This window comes from Fusarium graminearum, chromosome 1 (genome assembly GCF_000240135.3).
Source record: "Fusarium graminearum PH-1 chromosome 1, whole genome shotgun sequence".
NCBI lineage: Eukaryota > Fungi > Ascomycota > Sordariomycetes > Hypocreales > Nectriaceae > Fusarium > Fusarium graminearum.
The window spans coordinates 3,637,999-3,659,854 of NC_026474.1; the positions used below are offsets into that span (position 1 = coordinate 3,637,999).

Consider the following 21,856-nt stretch of genomic DNA (forward strand, 5'->3'; position numbering starts at 1 on the left):
GCGCATCAGCCAAAAGGGATGACAGTGACAGTAGACACCCGTCTCAGGCGAACGGGGGGTACGCCACCTTTGTCATGGCCTGCCTAGCTAGAGCTCGAAAAAGAATGGCCAGCACGTTTGGTCTCAAAGCTTACTGAGTGATGTCTCTATTGGTCCGTTCGCTGTTGAACTGTATGATGATGGCTGGCTGGCTTGACTTCCCTTCCCGTGGCACGCGAGATCCAGGCCCAGGCATGCGTAGAGAGTTGCACTCACCCTTGCCCTTTTGCTGCAAGAGTGGGAGGGAGGTCTATGGATCGACAAGAGCTGTCTGCTCGGCTTTCTCCTCCTTCCTGTAGATATAAACCCAGCTCTTCCCCCTCCTTTCATAACTTCATTCTCATCTTCATACCACACTACACAATCCAACACTGCCTACCACGAGTTTATCCTTCATCAAAGGGTATCCACGATCACAACCACTACCTAAACACACGTTTACTTCTCTAAACAACCATCATAATGGATTCCGGTGCTCCCCAGACTGGTGCTGCTACTGGCAACGTCAGCGGTCGTCGTCGAGTACGTCTTGCCATACACCCACATTCATTTATGCCCTTCCACTAACAATACTTCACCAACAGAGCTCAGGCTTCATGCCCGCCTTCGCTGGCCTCTCCGAGCAGAAGCGTGGTTCTCAGGACAGCGCTGCCCGCCGAGCGAGTATGTCTGATCAGGCACCCAAGAGTGGCTTCTTTGGCCAGTTCTTCCACAAGTACGTCTCGATTGTCACATCATTGTCTCACAGAACCATACTGACAATGGCACTGCAGCAACTTCGGAAGAAACGCTCAAAAGTAATTGAAATGAATCACGAAGAAATGAAAGGCATTGTCCTATTGTATAATTAGTATCATCACGGCGAATCGCAGGGCAAGTTGAAGCCCTTTTCATTATTGAAGTTTGGTAATTTGACCTAGGAGTTGACGCGGAAGCGAACTCAGATGTCAAGCTGGAGTTACATAGCAGAATAATCATGCAATGAATTCACTTTCGGTTCCTAAATCATGAAACTTTAGTGACGTACTTGAAAGGGATCATCAGGAACAACGCCCTAATAATGATAGGTTCGTTTCTGCAATGAGTTGACAGGTAAAGGTTAGACAAGTTGATTATGCGAAACAGGCAATTCACATAACAGACATTACTCAGAACCTATGGTCGTCAATTGCTTCAAAAATAATCAATTCTTCTAACATTACCATTCAACCCGACGCCTTTTGTATCACTGCCGAATACATCCATATCCGACACGATCTATAAATTGCCATCCATCTAGGTGCTTCTATGCATCTTTTAACGTCTAGCAATCACTCCGAGACATTTTCGTAATCTAAGCCTTGACCATGAAAATCTATTTAATGTCAGTAAAACATTCAAAAACGGTAGAAATCGAGGTAGACAAACCTGGTTCAGCGCCTTGGTATCCAGTACAGCCTGCCTCTTCTGCGCGATGAATCGTGACCGCACAAAGTTTCTGCTGCCGCGAGGCGTAGATGTGCCAGAAGGTGTCGTTACTCCCGTTCCAGGGACTGAAGCCGTGGGCGTGGAATCCGCAACGCTCACAGATTCCTCTTCCTTCTTGCGCTTCTTCTTCTCCTTCTTAGACTTCTTGTCCTTCACCTTCTCCTCGTCTGACCCATCTGATGAGCTCTTGGACTTGGACTTGGACTTGCGCTTCTTGGATCGTTCTTCTGAGGGGGTAGCGTCTTCGTCGTCTGAGGCTTCAGCGGAGGACTTCTTGCGGGACTTGTCCTTCTTTTCTTTCTTCTCCTTCTTCTTGGCCTTGGTTTCGTCGCCGTCGGTCTCCTTTCGCTTGCGCTCTTCCTTGCGTCTCTTCTTGCTCTTGGAGTCGGTATCACGGCTGGAGGACTCATCCTCTTCGTCTTCGTCGGAGCTTGCCTTTCTCTTCTTGGACTTCTTCTCCTTCTTGGATTCCTTTGGTGTGGGTGCGGATTCCATGACCACGTCTTTGTCGGAACTCTCCTCTGCCTTCTTTTCAGCCGCCTTATCCTCTGCTTCCTTCATTTCATCGCCGATCAAAAGACCACCGTATACGAATCGCATGGCGCCATATCGTTGTTCGACAAAATGGTGTGTCTTGACAGCAAGTCGGTTTTGCTGATCCTCTACGATGGCTTCTTCCTCCTTTCCGTTGAGTCGGCTGAGCAGATCTTGGAATACATCGAGACCGGTAACCTCGTCCTCCTTGGACTTGCTGAAACCCAATCCCTTCATGTCATCCTTGAGAACCACGCGAATGTAGGAAGCGTTGGCGGCGGTGTGTAGCTCCGAATGCGGCGCATCCTGGGCTCCGAGGAACTGGCCCGGTTGCCAGCCCTGTGCGCGCAGGATCTTCTGTCCAAAGGTATTTGTATCTTTAGTCCATTTCGTGTTGTTGGGATCCTTATTGATCTTTCGTCGACTGGGGTGAGTTAGCGCATGGCCATAAAGACACCCAAGCACCGTGTGAGTATGTGGTCTCTTACGTCTTGTTTTCAGCGAGAAGTCCCATGTTTGCGACTTGAAACTAATAAAAGACACAATCGCCAAACACTTCAAGATGGGAGAGTTGAACAAGCCTAGAGGTACAGAAAAAAAAGGTGGGCGATGGGGATGTGCGGTCGCGAAAATATCTTATCGCTGCACCTTATTGGCCACGGTGAACTATAATCGCCCCCTAGTCCATCCGCTAGCTTATCTTGACCGAGCCTCACCGAGAGACAAATGTTGTAACTTGTAAGTTAAGAGACTGACCTGGAGGCATAAGAAATTGGCTGCTCAAGAGCTCAAGAGCCAGCGGATCTAATTACCTATGCTAGACATGATAGGCACATCCTTATTTCGTTCATGCGTCACACATATAGAATGACGAAAAACGTTGCACAAGTGATATGTAAACATTCTGTTGATAAACGGCTGGTCCATCCAGCAACTGCCCTGTGAAGCAGTAATTGCAAGCATATGATACACAGAATCTAGGTACAGTGTCCTTCCCTCCCTATAGCCCATACCAAGTGGTTCTGATTATTTAGAAAAAGCAATAAACTCCAGAGCGTCCAAACTGCATTGCTCTCGATAACGAAATCTCCCGTTCATTTAATAGTTGAGCTCGCCGCTTCCGCCACCAGAGACTTGGTCAAGGTCTTCGTAGCTCTTGAGGCTTCGGCCCTGGACGGCCTCACGAGGACCTCCAGCGGCGCCTCCAGCACCATCACCCCAGCGCGAGCCACCATTTCGGTTGCGAGCGCCATCGAAACGGGGACCGCCCCGACGGTCATAAGGTCCAGATCGATACTGGCCTCGACCACCACTCATGCCTCCTCGGCGAATGGGGCCACCGCCGGAGCGATCATCGCCCATTGGGGGCCATCCTCCAGGTGGCATATTCGCGAACATGGGGTTGAAGTTACCAGGGGGCATTGGGAAGCCGGGCATACCCATCATGCCATTCATGGAAAAGTTCTGAAGGTTGAAACCGCGTGGTGTTCCACTGCTAGATTGGCCATTGGAAGTCGGGAAGTGGCCATTCGAGTTCGCATCAGTTCTAGATGGGGCGATATGCGACGGATCCATCACATAGGCATTGATGAGTTCGAACTAGACGATTAGTTAGTCATGTACAAAGAAAGAACCAATGGCCAAATGTACCTCATGTTTAAGGGTGTCAACCCAGTCATTGTGACGCTTCTCAACGTGCTTGCGCCAGAAGTGCTCTTCCTTGAAAAGTTTGGAGCAGTCAGGAGCCTTGCATCGCCACTTGTGTTCGTCTTCTTGCTTCACGTGCTTCAAAAGCTCCTCTTCGACAGCCTCATTAGCAGGGCGGCCACCAAGCTTTCGAATGTCGACAGATAGAGGATCCAAGATCTGGGTAAGCTTGTCTTCAAAGGTCTTGACCCAGTTGAAAGCCCGAAGGAGCTGTTGCTCGGTCTTGTTAGAGGTGTTTCGGAACTTCTTTTCACTCTCGGTGAGCTCCCCCTCGGCATCATCTTCACTTCGCTTCTTGCCAGGGAAAGGGTCTCCGTTGGCACTGGCCCTCGCGACAGCCTTTGCCGTGGATGAAAGAGTGCTTCGAGGGCGACGCAAGTGCCCACCAGGGCATTTTCGGGTAAGCTCGTGAATCGAGTCACTCTCGAAAACACAGAAGAAGCAGAAATTGAAAACACGACGCAGGTACTCGATCAAAAGGTCGAGCTGCTTCTTCTTGACAAGAAGGTCCTCGTCGTCAACTTCTTCGTCTTCAACGGCGCCCTCCTCCTCTTCTTCTTCTTCATCCTCCTCGATATCGATGACACCGTCCTCCTCTTCGTCCATGGCTTCGTCCATTCCAACCTCTCGGGTCTTCTTGACCTTCTTGACAGGTGCTGGGACAACAGCTGGCTGAAGTTGGCCTGCGTTTCTGAGGTCTTCAACCTTTTCCTCGATCTTCAACGTGGCCTGGAAATCGGAACCAAAATCTTCCTCAAACTTGTTGACTATGCGCTGCACGAGTAGTAGATCCTTGTCAATGCGCTCAGGCGCAGAGAATAGATCCCACAGAGCCTTTTTCCTGGGGTGAACGGGTGGGTTGTGTACTCCAACGTGGCAGACGAAATCACCCCGGACCTCATCCTTGACAGTCTTTCCATTAATAGCTTCCAAGGCCTTCTCAGCAGTAGAGACCGGCTGGGGGGACTTGAGAGACTCGTCACCATCCTCATCTTTGGGATCGATACGGTCCCCAGGGAGTGTCGTTTCGGAAGAAGGGTGAAGCATGACCCATCCAATACGGTGGTATCGCTTACTGGGGTTTGGATCGGACAGAGAGAGCCACTTGAAACCACCCTCCTCTTCGCCAAGATGCTCTTTACAAAAGGCCTCGAGGTTCTGACGGCTAACATGGGGTGCAATAGTCTTGATCAAAAGGGTTGGCTGGAACTGGTTCTCGTCACGGATGTCAGCGCCGTTGGCCGGGACAAGGTCACCAACGCCCAAGATCTCATTTGTGGCTGTCGCCTCTCCCTCTTCCTTTTCAACAACGCCGCCACTACCATTACTCTCACTCTTGGGAAGGCCTTCCAAAGAGAAGTCGTCAAAGGTACCTGACTCAAGATCTTGCTCCCACTGGCTGTAGGCACCGCGTCGAGATTCGTTTAACTTTCCTCTGAAATCATCTCGGATCTCAGGAACGTATCGCTCTTTGAACCATTGCTCCTTCTTGTGTTCAGACACAAATGAGCGAGCCATCTTGGCCTGGAGCTCCTCCTTGTACGCATCGTAAGCAGCCTGGATCTTAGCCTTTTCCTTCTCACGATCTTCTGGGCCACGAGTCCTTTCTGGCTCGCGACGTCGGCCAGTGCGCGCTCGCTCCTTCTCCTCCTTCATCTTCTCGTTTATTCTCCACCATTCTCCGAAGTAGGAGAAGCCGACTTGGTAAGGAAGCTTGGACGGGTCGTGAAGAGGGTTCACGCTCGGGCTGCCAGTGCTAGAATCCTGGCCAGGAACGTATCGATCAATGTTGGCAGGTGGAGATTGTATGCGACGTCTGTCATCGCGGTCCCGGTCATCTCCTCGACGGGGTCGGGGCTCATACCGGTCAACAGCAGCAGGGGAGCGGGATCGGCGGCGGTCTCGACGGTCATGACCTTGCACTATGTTAGCTATGTTCAGATTAATGGCAGAGCTTGCACTCGTTGATGGCGCGACTCTTAAATCTGATAAAACGAACCTGGAGATCTTCCGCGGTAGAAGGAATCGCCACGGTCGGGGCGTTCATCGCGGTTGCGTGAGTCGTCACGATTCCAGCTACGATCAACCGGAGAACGAGCCGAAGCGTCCCGAAAAGATGTGTACGAGTCCATTGTTGGTATCGTTGCCAGCGACGCGACGCGGCATGAAAGAAGGTTGCCTACGGGGGTTTCGGCGCAAGTGTTTGCTACTCACAAGGAGCAATTGGCGGTTCGGAAAGAAAGGATCTATTCGGTTGCAACATTTTGACGTTAGACAGGTTATCTTGAGTAAAGTATGAATGAATGATGGAGTAGACAAGAAAAAGAGGACTGCCAAAGAGGCGCCATTAAGAAGATGAGCCGAGGGCAACGCGCCCCGAGCGGAGAAGAGACAATGAGAAGAAGGATTGAAGGGGGATAGGACAGAGATGCCGCGTCGAAGAGGGAGGAGGAGAGAGAACGCGAGGATGCGAAAGCGGCTGGATCGAGTAGTTGCAAGAGTTGCAAGAGGGATCAGGGGAAAAGAGAGTAGAGCAGGAGACGAGAAAGAGTATAGGGAGACAAACTAATTGAACAAGCGCGATCTTCTAGAAAGGAAGACAATGAGCTTGAGGAAAGTAGAGAGATAGATGAGCGCCCTCGCTTCACAGACAGATGGCAACGCAGTACGGATGCGATGCGATGCGATGTGATAGAGTGAGGTTGAAGAGGCTAAGTTGGTTGGTTGACTGGGGACCACTCGGAAGTTCAGCTATGCCTGGCCACCTGTACCTGGGCCTGTCGCGCGAATTAGTGGGCCAACTCCACGGAAACAGCAGGGGTGATTTGAAGCTCTGCTGCTCTAGGATAGGTACAGAGTACTAAGTCAAATGTGATATATGTAAGGTACGCTACTAACAAGATGGAGATGTTCAATGAATACCAGGCCTGGGTCTATCTTTGTTTTATTATGGAAAGCGTTGCACGTTTGGAGCTGTTGGCTTGCTATTTCTTATTTGCCATTGACTTTCTACAGTGATTTATAGCGACATACGGCCCGACCCACCAACTTTATTACTAGAACAGTCTCGAGGACAATAAAGACTTGACTGATGCTGCCAAAGCATTAAAAAAACGAAATTATCGAATCAGTTCATATCCTTTGTTGCGTGAAAAGTATTGCTTCTAGCACCTATTCTTCAGCTACCCCCAAGAGCTTGGGGTTACATCTCGCCAAATCACTTCCCGCCATTCCTGCCTATTCACATATTGACCAATCATCATCCAGAAAAGGCATGTCGGCAAACAGCGAACCTGTGCAGTGTCGGCTTGAAACAGGAAAGTGGCGATCTCCGCCTGTAACTAACAACAGAATCTGGGGGATATCTCGCCATGCTCAGTGGTTCATTCACTAACAGACGGCAAACAACAGCCCAGCTGACCCGGATAAGACTTCGTTACTGTTGATTATGTTGTCATCCGCATACGTTATCTCTTATTTACCTTGTATCGTTATCCTCCTACACGTAAAGTAGGTCCAGATCCAGAGAAACCATAATCAACTTCCCTCCTCGGCTTGGCTTCCTCATCCACTCTTCACCCCACTATCACTCATGATAGCGGCATAGACCTCCTCACTGCTATATGATAAGAGTTGTGCCACATGTAACAAACTCTGGACATCCCCGGGAGTCTTCATGTTTGATTTCGGAGCAGTGAGAAACAAACCCGTCAATTTGTCATCTCTCAGGGCGCTCTTACTTTCATCTATCCTATAAGATGACAACATCTATTCGCAGTGGCAACCCGAGCCGTCACCAATACAATGCAGCGGTGGAAGACTTGAGAGCGAGCGAGTTTCCAATGATAAAAGGTTGCATATTCTTACACTGGTGTTTGACGATATACTGATTTGTTACAGACTCTATATACCTTGATCATGCTGGCTCAACATTGTGTTCCAAGTCTTTGATGGACTCTTTCGCCCATGAGATGACCACTGTTCTTTATGGCAACCCTCATTCCGCTTCACCATCTTCACAACAATCAACATCACGTGTTGAAGATGCTCGCATGAACTTGTTGACTTTCTTCGGGGCGGACCCGACCGAGTATGACGTGGTGTTTGTCGCCAATGCCACTGCTGGCGTTAAGCTGGTCGTAGATGCTATGAGAACTCAACCACAAGGATTCCAATATGCCTACCACCAGGCCTGTCACACCAGCCTGGTTGGTGTTCGGGAAGAAGCTGCTGCTAGTATATCCATCAACAATAGCGATATCGAATCATGGATACAAGGAGAATCCCCATTTCGAGACACGACGAACTCGCCACCGACAACCCTTTTTGCATACCCTGCCCAATCTCACATGGAAGGGAGGAGATACCCTTTAAGCTGGACAAACCACATACAAACAACACCACAGAACACTGGACATCGAACACTTACACTTCTCGACGCATCTTCGTTTGTTGCCACATCTCGTCTTGACTTGAGCAACCCCCAAATCTCACCTGATTTCATTGTGCTAAGTTTGTACAAGATCTTTGGATTCCCCGACCTTGGCGCTTTGCTGGTAAAGCGCTCTTCAGAGTGGGTGTTTGATAACAGAAGATACTTTGGAGGTGGCACTGTCGAAATGGTTGTTTCTGGAAAGGAAAAATGGCATGCTCCGAAATCATATTCTCTACATGAGCGACTAGAGGATGGGACACTGCCGTTTCATAACATAGTGGCGCTTGACATCGCCATGAAAGTACATGAAAGGCTTTTCGGGTCGATGGATCAAGTCAGTTCACATACTTCATACCTCAGTCAACGAATGCTTCAAGGGTTAGGCAACCTGCGTCACGCCAATAACACCCCTGTTTGTACGATGTATACAACAACATCCGGCGAAGGAGATCTTGGAAACGGCCCAATTGTTTCTTTCAATTTAAGAAATAGCCACGGTGCCTGGATTAGTCTGGCCGAGTTCGAAAAGCTTGCGAATCTGAAGAGCATTAATATCCGAACTGGTGGGCTATGCAGTCCAGGGGGTGTTGCTGCGGCACTTGACCTGCAACCTTGGGAAATGAGAAAGAACTTCTCTGCGGGCTTTCGTTGTGGGACAGACAATGATATCATGTCTGGCAAACCGACGGGTGTCATTCGAGCCAGTTTGGGGGCTATGAGCACTGAAGCAGATGTTGACAACTTTGTTGCCTTCATTGATGATTTCTATCGGGAAAGTACATTATCGACCGTCCGACCAGATTCAACCCTCCTCAATTCTACTACTATGCCGCAATCTTCCATACTGCAGGTCAATAGCATGACCATTTACCCTATTAAGAGTTGCGCTGGCTTTTCAATCCCTGCTGGGGTGCCTTGGGAAGTTCGTCCCGAGGGTTTAGCTTGGGACCGTGAATGGTGTCTAGTACATCATGGCTCAGGACATGCCTTGAGTCAGAAACGATGTCCAAAAATGGCTCTTTTACGACCGGTATTAGATTTCGATAAGGGTAAACTAATTATCACATACATCGGCAAGGAGTATAACGACAAGCAACAGCAAATATCTATACCACTATCTGCGGATCCATCTGTCATGGACTCAAACCTGGACAAACGGTCTTCAAGGGTATGTGGTGAGAAGGTAACTACACAGATATATACGTCTGCTAAGATTAACTCCTTCTTCTCCACCGTACTTGGGGTTCCTTGTGTGCTGGCACGTTTTCCTCCGGGTGGATTGGGTTTGAAAAGTCGCCTTTCAAAAGCCCAGATACAACGATATCAGCAGCCGAGCAAAGTCCACGCTATACCGGGCTCTTTCCCAGACGTGCCATCGCCCCCCGACTCGGATTCTGAGCAGCACAAGACATCAAGGATACTCCTCTCAAACGAGAGTCCTATCTTGATGATCCACAGTTCGAGCGTGGACGCTCTGAATCAGGATATTACTCGTCGTGGTGGAAATCCTGCGGAAGATAAGTCTTTCAGAGCAAATATTGTTCTTGGAAGAGCCTCTGGTTTTAAAGCCCTGCCGGCCTTTTCCGAAGATAGTTGGGATTCTGTCCACATTGGCCTTCAGAGCTTTAAACTTATGGGTGCGTGTCGCAGGTGCCAGATGGTTTGTATAGACCAAGATACTGGCGAGAAGAAAGAAGAACCATTTGTGACACTTGCCAAGACGAGACGGTTTGATGGCAAAGTTTACTTTGGCGTGCACATGCGCCATGATCCCCTTGCACATGGGGACTTAACAAGCAAGGAATCACAATATCCTACGATCCAAGTAGGAGATTCCGTATCTGTACAGCACCGTGGGTAAACTTCCATAGGCCGCCATACACGAATCAAATATATCAAACTTAGCGTAAGAATATATCATACCATTTAGATACAAGCTTTACTTCCCATAATTGTACGTACACGTAAGTGAAAGCATCACTTTGCGACACGATCAAGGTTGAAAGCCGCACTGATCAAGGCGAGATGACTGAAAGCCTGGGGTGTGTTACCAAGCTGCTCGCCACTTCGTGCGATCTCCTCAGAGAACATGCATAGATGATTAGAGAAACCAAGCATGTTCTCAAACAAATTGACGGCCCGGACCAGATACTTTGGCTCGTACACAGCTGCTCGGGTCATGGCCTCGACCAGCCAGAACGTGCACATACTGAATGCGCCTTCTTCCCCACCTACCCCTGAATAATCATCAGTTCTCGAATTATGGTACAATATTGGGGGGGGCGCGGGTTCTCACCATCGTTGGAGAGCTCGGTGTCGTAGCGGTATACTAAGCCCGTGCTTGTCAGACCTCCTTTCTCAGGGGGTAGAAGAACACGATCGAGAGTGTTAAGGAAGCGTGGGTCGCAGGGTGAGATGAAGAAGACAAGAGGAGCGATCAAAATAGATGAATCGAGCATTGTTCTGTTCTCGAAACTCTGCACGAAGCACTTCATCTCCTCGTTGTAGCCTACACAACTGTCAGCATCATACCATCGAAGTTTAGTATATACTTTACCGTTCTCCATGACACGCTCATAGACTCGGTCTCTTGCCTCCATCCATTTATTGCGGTTGGGGCAGGGGAAGCATCTCTTCTCTGCAAGACGAAGGCCTCGGTCTAATGCAACCCAGAGCATAATCTGGGAGTAGGTGAAGTGCTGCTTGTTATTGCGAACCTCCCAAATAGACATGTCAGGATCTATAATGGTCAGCCAAACCATTGTTACATGTGCGTATCACTTACCATCGAGGATGGTCAAAACATAGTCTGATGACGGTTAGCATTTTGCTCATATCGGTAGTGTATGTGGACGTACCAAGAATCTCACGCACAGCCTTCCACACATCCCAGGGGACCGGCTTTCCATACTTATTATACAAGTAAATTGCATCCATCAGCTCGCCATAAATGTCAAATTGCTGGTGAAACGCCGCGCCGTTGCCAATACGAACAGGACTGCTTCCGCGATATCCTTCAAGGTGATCCAATGTCATTTCTGGGATGTCGGTTTCACCACGGATGGTAAACATGATAGGCAATCCACCGTCCGGGCCGCGCGAGTGCACAAACCGCTCCATGATGAACTCCATGTAAGCGTCAGCTTCTGCCTTGAAGCCAAGACGCAGCAAAATGTAAATGGTAAAACTAGAATCTCGGATCCAAGAATAGCGGTAGTCCCAGTTTCGCACACCACCGATAGCTTCAGGAATAGAGAAGGTAGGAGCAGCGATGATGGCACCAGTGGGTTCTGTCATGACTTAGTTCGCAAATTGTCTTCGAAGGATTGTGGCCTTACCGTATGTCATCATCTTGAGAATCATTAAACTCCGAGACACAACCTCCCTCCAGCGACCCTTGTACTTGGACTGCGCAATAAAGTTGTACCAAAAGCTCTGAGTCGCATGCTGTTGGGCATCCAAAACTTCAGTCGTGATATGCTCAGTGACGTGCTGCTGGAGATCATTGCGAAGAACAAATGAAATGGTCTGGCCTTCTTCAATGCAGATTTGAGCTACCAGGCCCTCGCCGTGAATGCCCTCACGCTTTTCCTTTCTAAAGGTTATGGAGGGACAGCTTGTTTCGTTCTCTCCCTTGTCAACCGCAACGTCGAGTTGAAGTTGGACGTCTTTGCTGCGGAAAGTAGCGACTTTGCTCATGGCGTCAGTTGTCGAGTGGTGGGCTTGGTAAAGAGTCGTCTCATGCTCATCTATGCCATAGTTGAATGAGGGAAAGAGTTCAATGTCTAACGAGTCAGTCTCCCTCTTGGATTTTGCATAAAGGAGAACTCTTACCAAGCCTCATTGAGCCACGAATACACTCAACACGACGAACAAGCCATTTCTTAAGTTCATCCTGGACTTTGGTAGCCTCTCGATACGCGTTAAGCTTGACGCCTTTAGTGGTAACCTGAGTGCTCTTGGGGCGAGGGAAAAAGTCGACAACGTCAACGACACCATCTTCGTGAATGGACCGTGTTTGGAGAATACATGATGAAGGCAAATACTGCTGTTTAGTGGTACAGTTGACGTCTGGAGGAGGCGAGATGAAGAAATGGCCGCCCTTGTTCTTGTCGAGCAAGCGGCAAAAGACAGAAGGAGAGTCAAAGTCGGGCCTGAAAGTGATTGGTCAATGTATAATCCAAAACACTTTTCAATTGCACTCACCAGCACATATAGTCAATACTTCCATCAATTCCCACAAGTGCACAAGTGTGCATATTGCCAATCATTCCATAGTCCTCGATGGGGAGATACCCTGAAAGCTGTCCCCGACGAGACCCTCCAGGGAGTGTTGAAGAGCGTCTCCCTTCCATCTCTCAATCTGATTGTATATTGTTGTTGTATTGAAAGTGGAAAGATGTCAGAAGCTCTAGCTCCGGGAGCTTAGGATTGGCAGACACGAGCTTGGATGCTTCGGAATGATGTAATAGACCGTGTAAGTGACTTGGATGGATATGTCTAGACTACCCCGGATATCCCGGCGAAGCATAAAACTGGATACTTACGAGTACTTCTCTGAAGTTCTAATGACTAACTTATGTCAACTTGAGGGATCGCATCAGTGAAGGTTAGGGTGAGATGCGCGGGGTTACTTATAAGCTTTCACGATGTGTACTACGTACTCTCTCAGCTTTGAGACATGGTGTGGATGACTACGCTATTACCAGATCAGCCATTCCCGAAGGAGAAGAGATATTCTCGGGAGGCTTTAAATCATCGTCGAAGCTGACCAAGTTATTGCTCTCTTGTAGTGTCCGTTAAAGGTAAGCATGGCACATTTCGGGTATAGGTCAGAAGCTGGTATTCAACACACTCAGCCAAGCCAAGACACATTGTATGCAGTATATATTATGAAGCATGACCCTGGATTACATATATTTTACTAATATCTCTTAAAGTAATAAGTTGAGGCACGATCTGTAACCTGAGCCTCTGATGTTGACTTGCTTTATTGGTAGTACGGAGTGCAGTCGGTCAATTGAGAACACATAATATCGCCAAGTTCACAATGACTCGATAACTTCCTAAACGAAAGCCAGTTATTTCACTGGTCTTAAAGGCAGGGACCCTATCGGGTAGGTAGTTCCAGATATGAATTCCAATTCTTACGTTCCACTTCTCCTAGAGAATATGCGCAGCAAGGCCAGAAGAAATTACCCTTAGAGTTAAAGACATTTGAGTATATTTGAAAGACTTGTATGTTGGATGATAAAAAAGTCAATAGGATAGATATCCATTCTCTACTCTTCTAATATCCGCTATGTACGGAAGTAACAATATTTCCCCTGCGCCGCCTGTTATAACCGTTGTTATGTTACATTAAGACAAAAAGATATGGAGCCATTGTGTCGACTCTCACCCAGTATGACAAAAAAAAACCAGCCTATAGAGTCGTTATATATAGGCGATGATATTCAAAAGGAAATTGTATCGCTGAAATAAGTATTCGGTCCTAGCGACGTTCGCTGGCCGTAGCAGGACCCGGCTCGTCAATATCAAGGCGGTCGATGCTATCACGCAAAAGGCCAGTGTTCTCCGCATCTGTATCGCCATCACGGTCGATGATTCCGCTGGTCTGGCTTCCGGGAGACCCAGGTTCGTCTTCATCGGCATGTCGGCCATGGACATTTTCTTGCGCGTCCTCACGCATCTTGCTGATCTTGATGTAGTTATAAGCGGCAATGGCGGCCATGGTTGTGAGAAGACCAACGAAGTTAATAGGCGTCAGGCGGTCACCAAAGACAAGGGCAGCCGCACTGATAGTGACAACTTCCTTGAAAATACCGGCAATAGAGAGGGTGACGACAGAAGTGCGCTGCAGCAGGGCGAACTCGGAGGCCGTCATGCAAAAGGCAATGCATCCGGGGAAAAGTAGGAAAAGAGGTGCCATGAAATAGCCCCATTCGTTGGCCAGAACTTTGTATCCCTCAACTAGGTTTCCGATTCCCTCTACTGGCACGGCGAGGCAGATAAGAACGAGGAACATTACAGGAGTGAGGAAGAAGATACTGGAGAAAGGGTTCGAGGTCGCAGGGTTGCGAAGAAGCAGGATTTGGGTCAATGCCCATCGGAAACCAGAGAAAAAGGCGGCTGAGATGACGAGAGCGAAGCCACCAGCCTTGAATTCGACCTCGCCAAACACCATGAGAACAACACCCATTGTCATGGTAGCAATAATGGCGATGAGACGCAATGTTGGGGTTTCGAGACGGAAGGCAAAAGCGAACATAAGGACAAAAGCGAGTGAAGAGGATTTGCACATAGCTAGAACCGTTAGCAACTCGTAGAAGGAAACATCTTTGGGACCAACATACTGTAAAACGTAAGGCTGATGAATTTGAGAGAGGTGTTGCCAAGTCCAATGTCAAGACCAGTCGCTGCGCCGCAGGGTCCAATTCGGGTGAGGTAAAACATCTTGGTCATGCCGTAAGACTTGGGCTCGTCATCGTGTCTTGATCTCCCCAGATCAGACTGGTGAACGCCGGCCTGATGGGCACCATATCCTGGTCTCAGAGAGGGTATGAAGTACAGAACTAGACCTGAGAGCACAAACTGCACTACCATGTGCATAGAGGTTGTAAACAAAGGGAAAGCGAAATTCAGACGGTCATGATCAAACATCCATTTGTTGTACTGTAAGCGACATCAGCATTGAGTACTCCAGAAAATAAAATAAAAAAGGAATCTGCGAAATAACTTACGATCGATATTGATAACGAAAAGAGGTACCATAAGAGAATCAGGACCAGGTTAACAATCAAGCTCCTGAAAACGGCCTTGTCTGCTTCTTTACGTTCCTCTTTTGAGATATCCTTCTTGTCCCTGACGATTCTTTGGTCCAGTTGGGTATTTCTGCTGCGCTTCTTCTGTCGCCTTTGCTTATCCTTACGGGTCAAGCCCGTCTCTTCGTCGTCTTGTAAATCTTCGTCGGTGAAGCTGTCGTCGCCTGATTCATCTTTGCGGATCGCGAAGCCGTTCGCATCTAGATTTTCCTCTGATATTTTGGGCTCGACTGTCGAGTTGACGGGTACAGGGCCGCGGCTTGTTTCACGAAGTCGGCTGGGTGATCCGGCTGGCCGAACGGCCATGTTGTGGCTACTCCGCCGTCGCCGGTGTCCTGCAATAGGCTCCATCTCTATATCCCAGTCGCTTTCGCTCTCGTCCTCTTCGTTGACTGATCTGGCAACCCGGTCGCGAGATGGGCCAGCTTCTGTCTGGCTTCCTCCGCTTGCGCCTGGATTCGATGTTGAAGCTACCCTTGCTGTGGATGATGATGGTTCTGCTCCTGTTTCCAGAGGAGTTGAGTTGGATACTGGTAGAGAGTCGTCGATGAGAAGACGTTCAGGGGAGTCGGGAGCCGGAGGGCGTGTCGAGGATGAAGGGAGCGGTTGTGAGGAAGAGGATGAGGAGGGAGACGGAGAGGAGACAGGATGAGATCGTAAAGGAAGAGCGGTCATGATGGGGACGAAAGAACGGACTAGAGCAGGGGATAGGATGGGGCTTTCATAAGTCAATCAGTTAGTTAGTTAGGTGATGGTAATGAACAGTCAGGTTGGGTTGGTCGATCTCTGGCTGGCTTAGGTGGTCGCAAGGACTCCATTCGTACAGTAGTGCATTAGAAAAGGCGGAGTAGCTAAGCCGATTAGGGTAATAGTTTAAGTCGGGGCCGTCATGGTAGGGGACCGTAGTGCCGTGTCTTGGGCCTTTTTTGGGTGGGTTGGGAGCCCTCTAAGCGGGCACCGAGAGACCTAGAGCGCCAGTGTCAGTGACAGTAGGTGGCCACTGACCTGAATCTCTTGACGTTGATAGTGCAGGTGCAGTTCTGAATTGGATGGATGGCACCTTCCATGCCGGGAACCTCAAAAACTTGGCAAGGTATGAGGTACGCAGCAGGTAGTACTTACCTCCATCTTGTACAACTTCCAATGCCATGGACTCTCTCCAACAAGCCCTCAGCTCGTTTTACATCAATATTCAGAAATTTCTTGGTCCCCTTTTTCCCTTTTACTTTGAATCAGTTAACCCAGCAGCGGAAAATACGGAGTGGACCTTGGACGGTATTCGGCTTCTTGGCGGCAACAAGGAACCCCGTGGCGCACTGCATCCAGCTGCACGCGACACAGCATTTGAGTTTCAAATGAAGGTACTGATTGGTTCAAGGACCCTGTTTCAAGGTGCAATCAGCAGTGCATTTTTGCATGACTGGCTCCCGTAGTAGGTAAGAAGAGCGGTAACGCAATGGAAGAAATCCTTCTTGATGAATGAAGATCTCGTGTAAGTTCTATTCTTAACAGCGGTGTTTCTTGGACCACCGATATATGGGTACATTGAGTTTGACGAGATTTGGCCAAGATCTAACTCTACTATCTACCTACCTATGTACATTGTTTATGATTTGAAGCACATTTTTGCTACAGTAAACTGTTAAACTATCAGTAGGACTCAATTAAGGACAACTGAACCCTTTGCGGGTGTTGCATCATTTTCGGCAGCTAGAGATGTCTTAGTTAGTGGTTCGTCAGATGCAATGGACTAAGAAGGAAGCGGCGCATGTCTATGTCAATACTAACGATCCTCAATCGACAACGATCCGCTGCTGATCAAGTTCGCGCACGTGTGCACTGTTCACAAGTGTCCATGTGATACATTTTCCAGCTTGTGCAACCCCCGAGTCAGTGCTAGGAAGTTTGCTGGTCTATATAGCAGATCATTGTGAATTGTTTCGTGGCAGGATTTCAATCTTTATTATCCTGTGTTGTACGGAGTACCTTGGCATTGAAAACACGATCAGACAACTTGTAGTTGAATTGCCGACCCGCTAATCCAGGGGCAACGGGAGGTCTCCCACTCCCAGCTCGTATCCGATGGGGCTTGATCTTGCATAAAGTCCAAGCACTAGACATGAAGGTAGCACTCATTCAACACGATATTCATTTGATGCTCTGAGAGTTCCTGATTTAAACTAAAATTATTGACAGGAAACCCCCTTTTCAACCTAAATCCTAACTAACGATGCTGCCTCCGGGAGACGGCATTTCAAGTCCTTGGCGAGAGTAACCTTCCAGTGTTGCTGATAATAGTACCGCCAAATTAGAAACCTAGACGCTTGCAGCCATTGTCCCTGAATTTTACAGGCCCATGAGGGAGGGTCTCTTCCGAGACAAACAAGGGCGTTCCCGTCGACGCCGGACCCAAGCTCTCGGTCCACCAATGACAGTGACCTGAGACATTCGCACTGGACATGGAACTTCGCATCGAAGCTCTTGTTATTAGAGCAAATTTTGAACAAGTTGAAACCTTCTGTGTAGTAAGCAGTGGCTGAGTTCTCAAGGGGATATGGCCGAGTCTTAACAACAAAACCTACACAGCAGAGGAATACGAAATTGTCAAGTCAATTTATGCCAGCCTAGAGGAGCCCTTATGCATTTGTATTTAATCCGCTGCCAGGTCGTATTTGTTCTGCCGGCCAAGTAATTTATCATTGACTCCCTCAATATGAAGTATTTCTCTAGATATCCTCCCATCTGTCGCCTCCCAATACAGAAGATCAAATACCGCACAGCACATTGCATAATGAACTCACCTAATCACCAACCCGTCAGACAATACCCTTGCGACACGCGACGTCCTGTTCCCTTATGACAACGAGGTTGCGATAACTATCCTAGGGGGCCGGGTCAATCCGCAATTGTTCAGAAGCATAGTGTGACTGAGCCTCGAGGCAGATCTGTCGTAACATGATAATCAAACATCAAACTTATGAGACCTACTTCCAGATAGCCGAGGGACTGTAGGGTATGCGGGGTGCGAAAACAGTCTGAAATCCTCTTCATACGGTTCAGGACATTGTGAAACTTGTACGTTGAGAAAAAGGTTAAGGTTGAGACCGTAACCTGGTTCCTGAACGTAAAAACAGTCCTAAAAGGTTTATATATAATAGCTCATTCTCAGGATCTGAGATGGTGCAGTGCATGCATGCTTGGGAGTGGGCAATGAGTAACCCATAGCATCATATAGAAACTACCTCAACATGTCTCATAAGTCATAAGTATTTCAGGTTGGTGCATCGTTGTCAGGCTATTTCATATTTCATAATGTATTTGTAATTTTGAATAGCTATGTCAGTGCACTAAATTGCCATGATGATATTACCACCTGATTAGCTGATTTGCATACAGTCATGTATCAACCCAGCCCTGAACTGATGCACGTATGCCGAACATTATACATACTTCTAACACCAAACACCGGAAGGAACTTCCCCGGCCAAAAAGACATATATTAACCCAACAGTCGGAGACCATTCTTGGTCTTTTGACCAGGCTTGACTACACCACTACTACCTTGGGGTCCCAAGTTTGGTTCATAGCCAGCACCACCGCCATGGCTGCCGTGGCCACCCTTCTTGTTCTTGTTCTTCTTTCCATTCCTATCCTTGTCTTTGACGTTGGCCACTTTGATTTCAGTGTTGGCTTTACGAACTGTCACGGGGTGACTTTGGATGTATTTGCCGTTCATCTCCTTGGCGGCTTGGAAGAAATCATCAGCATCGCTGAAACTGACAAAGCCGTAGCCCTTGGATTTAGATGTGCGCTTGTCGCGGATGACACGGGCCTTCTGCACAGACTGCCAGCGCGAAAAGGCCTTTAGGAGAGCATCGTCGGTGGTTTCGCCAGCGAGGTTACCAACAAAGAGTCGCAGATGAGCAGGATCCCACTCAAGAAGGCTGTCATCCGTCCATTTCTTGCCGCCGCCTTCACGAACGACCGTCTTCTTGCGCTCCTGGTTTGCAGCGGTGGCCACTGCTGCTGCGGCGGAAGACTGCGCATCGGTTCGAGGTGCTGCAGGACCGACAGTCTTATCCTTATTATCTACTGGAGTACTCGAGTATGCGCTTTGCCATTGAGCTATCTGTGCGGCCATCTCCGGGTTGTATTCTGGCCCGGCTGTACCTGGCGTAGGGAAAGGATTCCGAATCTGAGGTGCTGCGCCATAGCTTTGCGGTTCGTAACTCTGAGGTCCGTAGCTTTGTGCGCCGTAGCTCTGTGGACCGTGACTCTGGGGTTGTTGAGGGTACGAGTATGCCGCGGCTGAGCTCACCGCGCCGGGAGCGGTAGTCGGGTAGGATGAGTATGACGGGCCATACTGAGCTGTGGGAGGAGCGGCGGTAGCTGAGTAACTCGAAGGGCCGGAGTAGGTCGGCGGGGCGTTGGAGTACGCAGGCTTCGAGGCGGCCTGTGCCGAGGAGGAGAAAGCGGGCTTGAAGCCTGACTTGGAGGCGGGAGGTCTCGGTGGAAGAGAACTGTTGCTGATGCCTGGAGGGGGAGGGTACGACATGATGAATAAAGAAGGCGGTGTAGTGTTTGCGCAAAAACGTACCTTGAGCCAAATTCTGCTCAAAGTTCCTCCTTCCAGAGTTTTCTCAGTAGCGTCTACAGTTTGTTGCCGAAAGATTTGATAGCGCGCGCGTTGTGACGATGTATCGCGATTCTGGTGATGATGGTGTGGTTGGATGAGAATTGAAGAAAATGGATCTTGACAAGGCTACCTGTTTTTTGGGTTACCTCAGCCTTGCTATCGCGATCTAGGTAAATAAGTGGACCCGATTGATGATCACGTGCTCTTGTTCCAAGCTATCATAACTTCTCAATGTTTATGGACTTGAGTTACTTTAGAAATAACAGGATGCAAATTTCAGGGTGTGAAACACCCCATCGTAATTGGGCATTTTGTTTTCTGACCTGCCTTCCTGTTTGACTTACTTTACTGTGGAGTGTGGCTTCTGATATCAGAAAGATCAAGCCTTGATAGTCTAGGTTAACCCCCACGGACGGGCTTATACATCAGCCTCAACCCTTTGAGAAAAGTTTCATCAGAGCACTTTAGAATATTTCAGAGGCGGAGAAATAAGCACCACATGATACACGACAAGTCTTTTCAAGTTAGGCGTGAATTTGTGGATAAGGGAGGTATAGCATGTGGCGCTGTTGCATGAGATCTGGATATCTCATCATTGTACTTATCATGCGCCATTTCTGTAACCACAGATTCCATTCAACGACACACGGTCATTGTTGACAACAGAGCGACCTGACAATATGACAGTTTTGATTCTTGTCCATCAATCAACAGACATGGCTTTATTCGTCTGTGTGTGGGGGTCGACGATGATTGTATGTCCAGGTTTGGCAAGCTTCGATCGACTTGAGAAAAAAGGCGCATCCGCACCTTGTGGTAGTCAGTTGTCTGGATATCGATCCGTAATTTCTATTGAGCATGGGATGAGGTTAAAAGGATGGAATTGATCCGTTATCGAGCCGACTTGGGCGGCAGAAGCTGGCGGCTAATTTGGACCGAACCGATGCAACGGAACCTGAGACATGATTATCCAGACGCAGTGATGCGCAACGGTTTGCTGGGGTTTCGCATTTGAAAGAGCCGAGTCAATCAACATTCGAGATTGTCAGGCGAGCATAATGGCATAAAGATATCGTTCTGGGCTGTTAGTTATACCCAAGACGGCCTTTGGGGGTTCCGCCGCGGAAGTAGATGGATTAGAGCTGAGGCATGTTTCGCTTGGCTGTCCCGTTCTGGGATATCCATGAGTGAGTTTCTTGTATGTTTCGTCATGAGCGACTTCGGACTCTAGCGAGGCTGGACTGTCCAGGTATTGAATTCGGCGCTTATACCGCGCCGTCGTACCTGTTGCCGGACCAATGTCCGGTGGAGTAACTAGAAATCGGGCAGGCTGAGTCGAGGTGAGCGTACACCTGGGTTGAGAGTGCACCTGTACTGGCTGATGGCTGAGTCCTATTTTGCGGCCTTTTTTCTTTGGGCTTCCATTTGTTTGTATCCGCCTTTCGGGGGCATCGGTACGGGTTTGCGAAGGCTAAAGCGCGTTGGGGTTCGGTTTATTGTCCGATGGAGAAGTAAGTCAATTGGCACGGCAGTAAGTACACGGGGCCCGGAAGACTGTGGACCCCAACACGGGCTTGGACAACATGGCATGAACAGAGCAAGAGCAAGAAGGCTGGAAGCTATCTCATCCGTAGCAACGAGTGAGTGAGAAGGTTCAGGGTTGATGCTTTTGCATGATGGATTGCCCAACGGAAGCCACGGATAGCAGGCGAGACCAAAACTGATATGCGGCTCGGTTTGTACGAGATTTGTATTGCTTGTGTCACGGTTTCAAAAATCTTGGTAAGCTTTGGGGTTCATCTTGGGGGTAAGACCGCAGCAGCACCGCAGAGTCGTCATAACGTTGGAGCTGAGGGGCCGCAGAGGGGCCCGGGACCTGGAGGGGTAAATGCTGGGCTTGTTTCCAGTGCTGTTGATACCGCCAAAATGTTGTGAGGGAAAAACCATCTCTGGAACTTGGTGTCCGTCCGTTGGTTGATGGACCCCCACCAGAGGTGATTGACCAATGAGAAACAGTATGCAAGCACAGGGAGTGGAGGGGTATCAGTTCTCAGTCATCATGATGGCTGCTGAGGAATTGAACAAAAGTTTGAGTTGGAAAGTGTAGGTAGGTACAATTGGTTAAACCGTATGAGTAAAGTTGGTAATAATGATGAGGAAGATTATTGATAATGTACAGTCACGACCCCTCATGAAATCTGCAATCGATAGAGG

At 48.7% G+C, this 21,856-nt stretch overlaps 8 protein-coding genes across 8 annotated transcripts; 2 read left to right on the forward strand and 6 right to left on the reverse strand.

Annotated features, from left to right (window-relative positions):
• The first annotated feature begins 369 nt into the window (after nucleotides 1-369).
• Nucleotides 370-1,041, forward strand: FGSG_11900 (uncharacterized protein). The gene is made up of 3 exons (XM_011318566.1): nucleotides 370-561; nucleotides 624-754; nucleotides 813-1,041. Exons 1-3 carry the CDS (start codon nucleotides 502-504, stop codon nucleotides 838-840), a joined length of 219 nt encoding a protein of 72 aa, XP_011316868.1. The 5' UTR covers nucleotides 370-501; the 3' UTR covers nucleotides 841-1,041.
• A 192-nt stretch (nucleotides 1,042-1,233) lies between these two features.
• FGSG_01105 (uncharacterized protein) lies at nucleotides 1,234-2,554 on the reverse strand (the record flags this gene model as incomplete). The annotated part of the gene is made up of 3 exons (XM_011318567.1): nucleotides 1,234-1,393; nucleotides 1,447-2,464; nucleotides 2,529-2,554. The coding sequence occupies 3 exons, from the start codon at nucleotides 2,552-2,554 to the stop codon at nucleotides 1,373-1,375; spliced, it is 1,065 nt and encodes a 354-aa protein (XP_011316869.1). The 3' UTR covers nucleotides 1,234-1,372.
• Nucleotides 2,555-2,982: 428 nt separating this feature from the next.
• Nucleotides 2,983-5,879, reverse strand: FGSG_01106 (uncharacterized protein; the record flags this gene model as incomplete). Its single annotated transcript, XM_011318568.1, has 3 exons — nucleotides 2,983-3,639; nucleotides 3,691-5,669; nucleotides 5,747-5,879. The coding sequence occupies 3 exons, from the start codon at nucleotides 5,877-5,879 to the stop codon at nucleotides 3,139-3,141; spliced, it is 2,613 nt and encodes an 870-aa protein (XP_011316870.1). The 3' UTR covers nucleotides 2,983-3,138.
• A 1,626-nt stretch (nucleotides 5,880-7,505) lies between these two features.
• On the forward strand, nucleotides 7,506-10,043 carry FGSG_01107 (uncharacterized protein; the record flags this gene model as incomplete). Its single annotated transcript, XM_011318569.1, has 2 exons — nucleotides 7,506-7,599; nucleotides 7,648-10,043. 2 exons carry the CDS (start codon nucleotides 7,506-7,508, stop codon nucleotides 10,041-10,043), a joined length of 2,490 nt encoding a protein of 829 aa, XP_011316871.1.
• A 116-nt stretch (nucleotides 10,044-10,159) lies between these two features.
• FGSG_01108 (uncharacterized protein) lies at nucleotides 10,160-12,537 on the reverse strand (the record flags this gene model as incomplete). The annotated part of the gene is made up of 8 exons (XM_011318570.1): nucleotides 10,160-10,419; nucleotides 10,479-10,691; nucleotides 10,740-10,922; nucleotides 10,968-10,991; nucleotides 11,041-11,472; nucleotides 11,521-11,931; nucleotides 12,017-12,336; nucleotides 12,389-12,537. The coding sequence occupies 8 exons, from the start codon at nucleotides 12,535-12,537 to the stop codon at nucleotides 10,160-10,162; spliced, it is 1,992 nt and encodes a 663-aa protein (XP_011316872.1).
• Nucleotides 12,538-13,676: 1,139 nt separating this feature from the next.
• Nucleotides 13,677-15,681, reverse strand: FGSG_01109 (uncharacterized protein; the record flags this gene model as incomplete). Its single annotated transcript, XM_011318571.1, has 3 exons — nucleotides 13,677-14,488; nucleotides 14,539-14,857; nucleotides 14,926-15,681. The coding sequence occupies 3 exons, from the start codon at nucleotides 15,679-15,681 to the stop codon at nucleotides 13,677-13,679; spliced, it is 1,887 nt and encodes a 628-aa protein (XP_011316873.1).
• A 985-nt stretch (nucleotides 15,682-16,666) lies between these two features.
• On the reverse strand, nucleotides 16,667-17,127 carry FGSG_11901 (uncharacterized protein; the record flags this gene model as incomplete). Its single annotated transcript, XM_011318572.1, has 3 exons — nucleotides 16,667-16,756; nucleotides 16,839-16,919; nucleotides 16,993-17,127. 3 exons carry the CDS (start codon nucleotides 17,125-17,127, stop codon nucleotides 16,667-16,669), a joined length of 306 nt encoding a protein of 101 aa, XP_011316874.1.
• Nucleotides 17,128-18,505: 1,378 nt separating this feature from the next.
• Nucleotides 18,506-19,561, reverse strand: FGSG_11902 (uncharacterized protein; the record flags this gene model as incomplete). The annotated part of the gene is made up of 1 exon (XM_011318573.1): nucleotides 18,506-19,561. One exon carries the CDS (start codon nucleotides 19,559-19,561, stop codon nucleotides 18,506-18,508), a length of 1,056 nt encoding a protein of 351 aa, XP_011316875.1.
• Nucleotides 19,562-21,856: the final 2,295 nt, after the last annotated feature.

Coding starts and splice junctions, on each gene's coding strand:
- FGSG_11900 (XM_011318566.1), top strand. CDS start 502: ATGGATTCCGGTGCTCCCCAGACTGGTGCTGCTACTGGCAACGTCAGC. Junction 562..623: donor ACGTCAGCGGTCGTCGTCGA/GTACGTCTTGCC, acceptor CTTCACCAACAG/AGCTCAGGCTTCATGCCCGC. Junction 755..812: donor TTTGGCCAGTTCTTCCACAA/GTACGTCTCGAT, acceptor ATGGCACTGCAG/CAACTTCGGAAGAAACGCTC.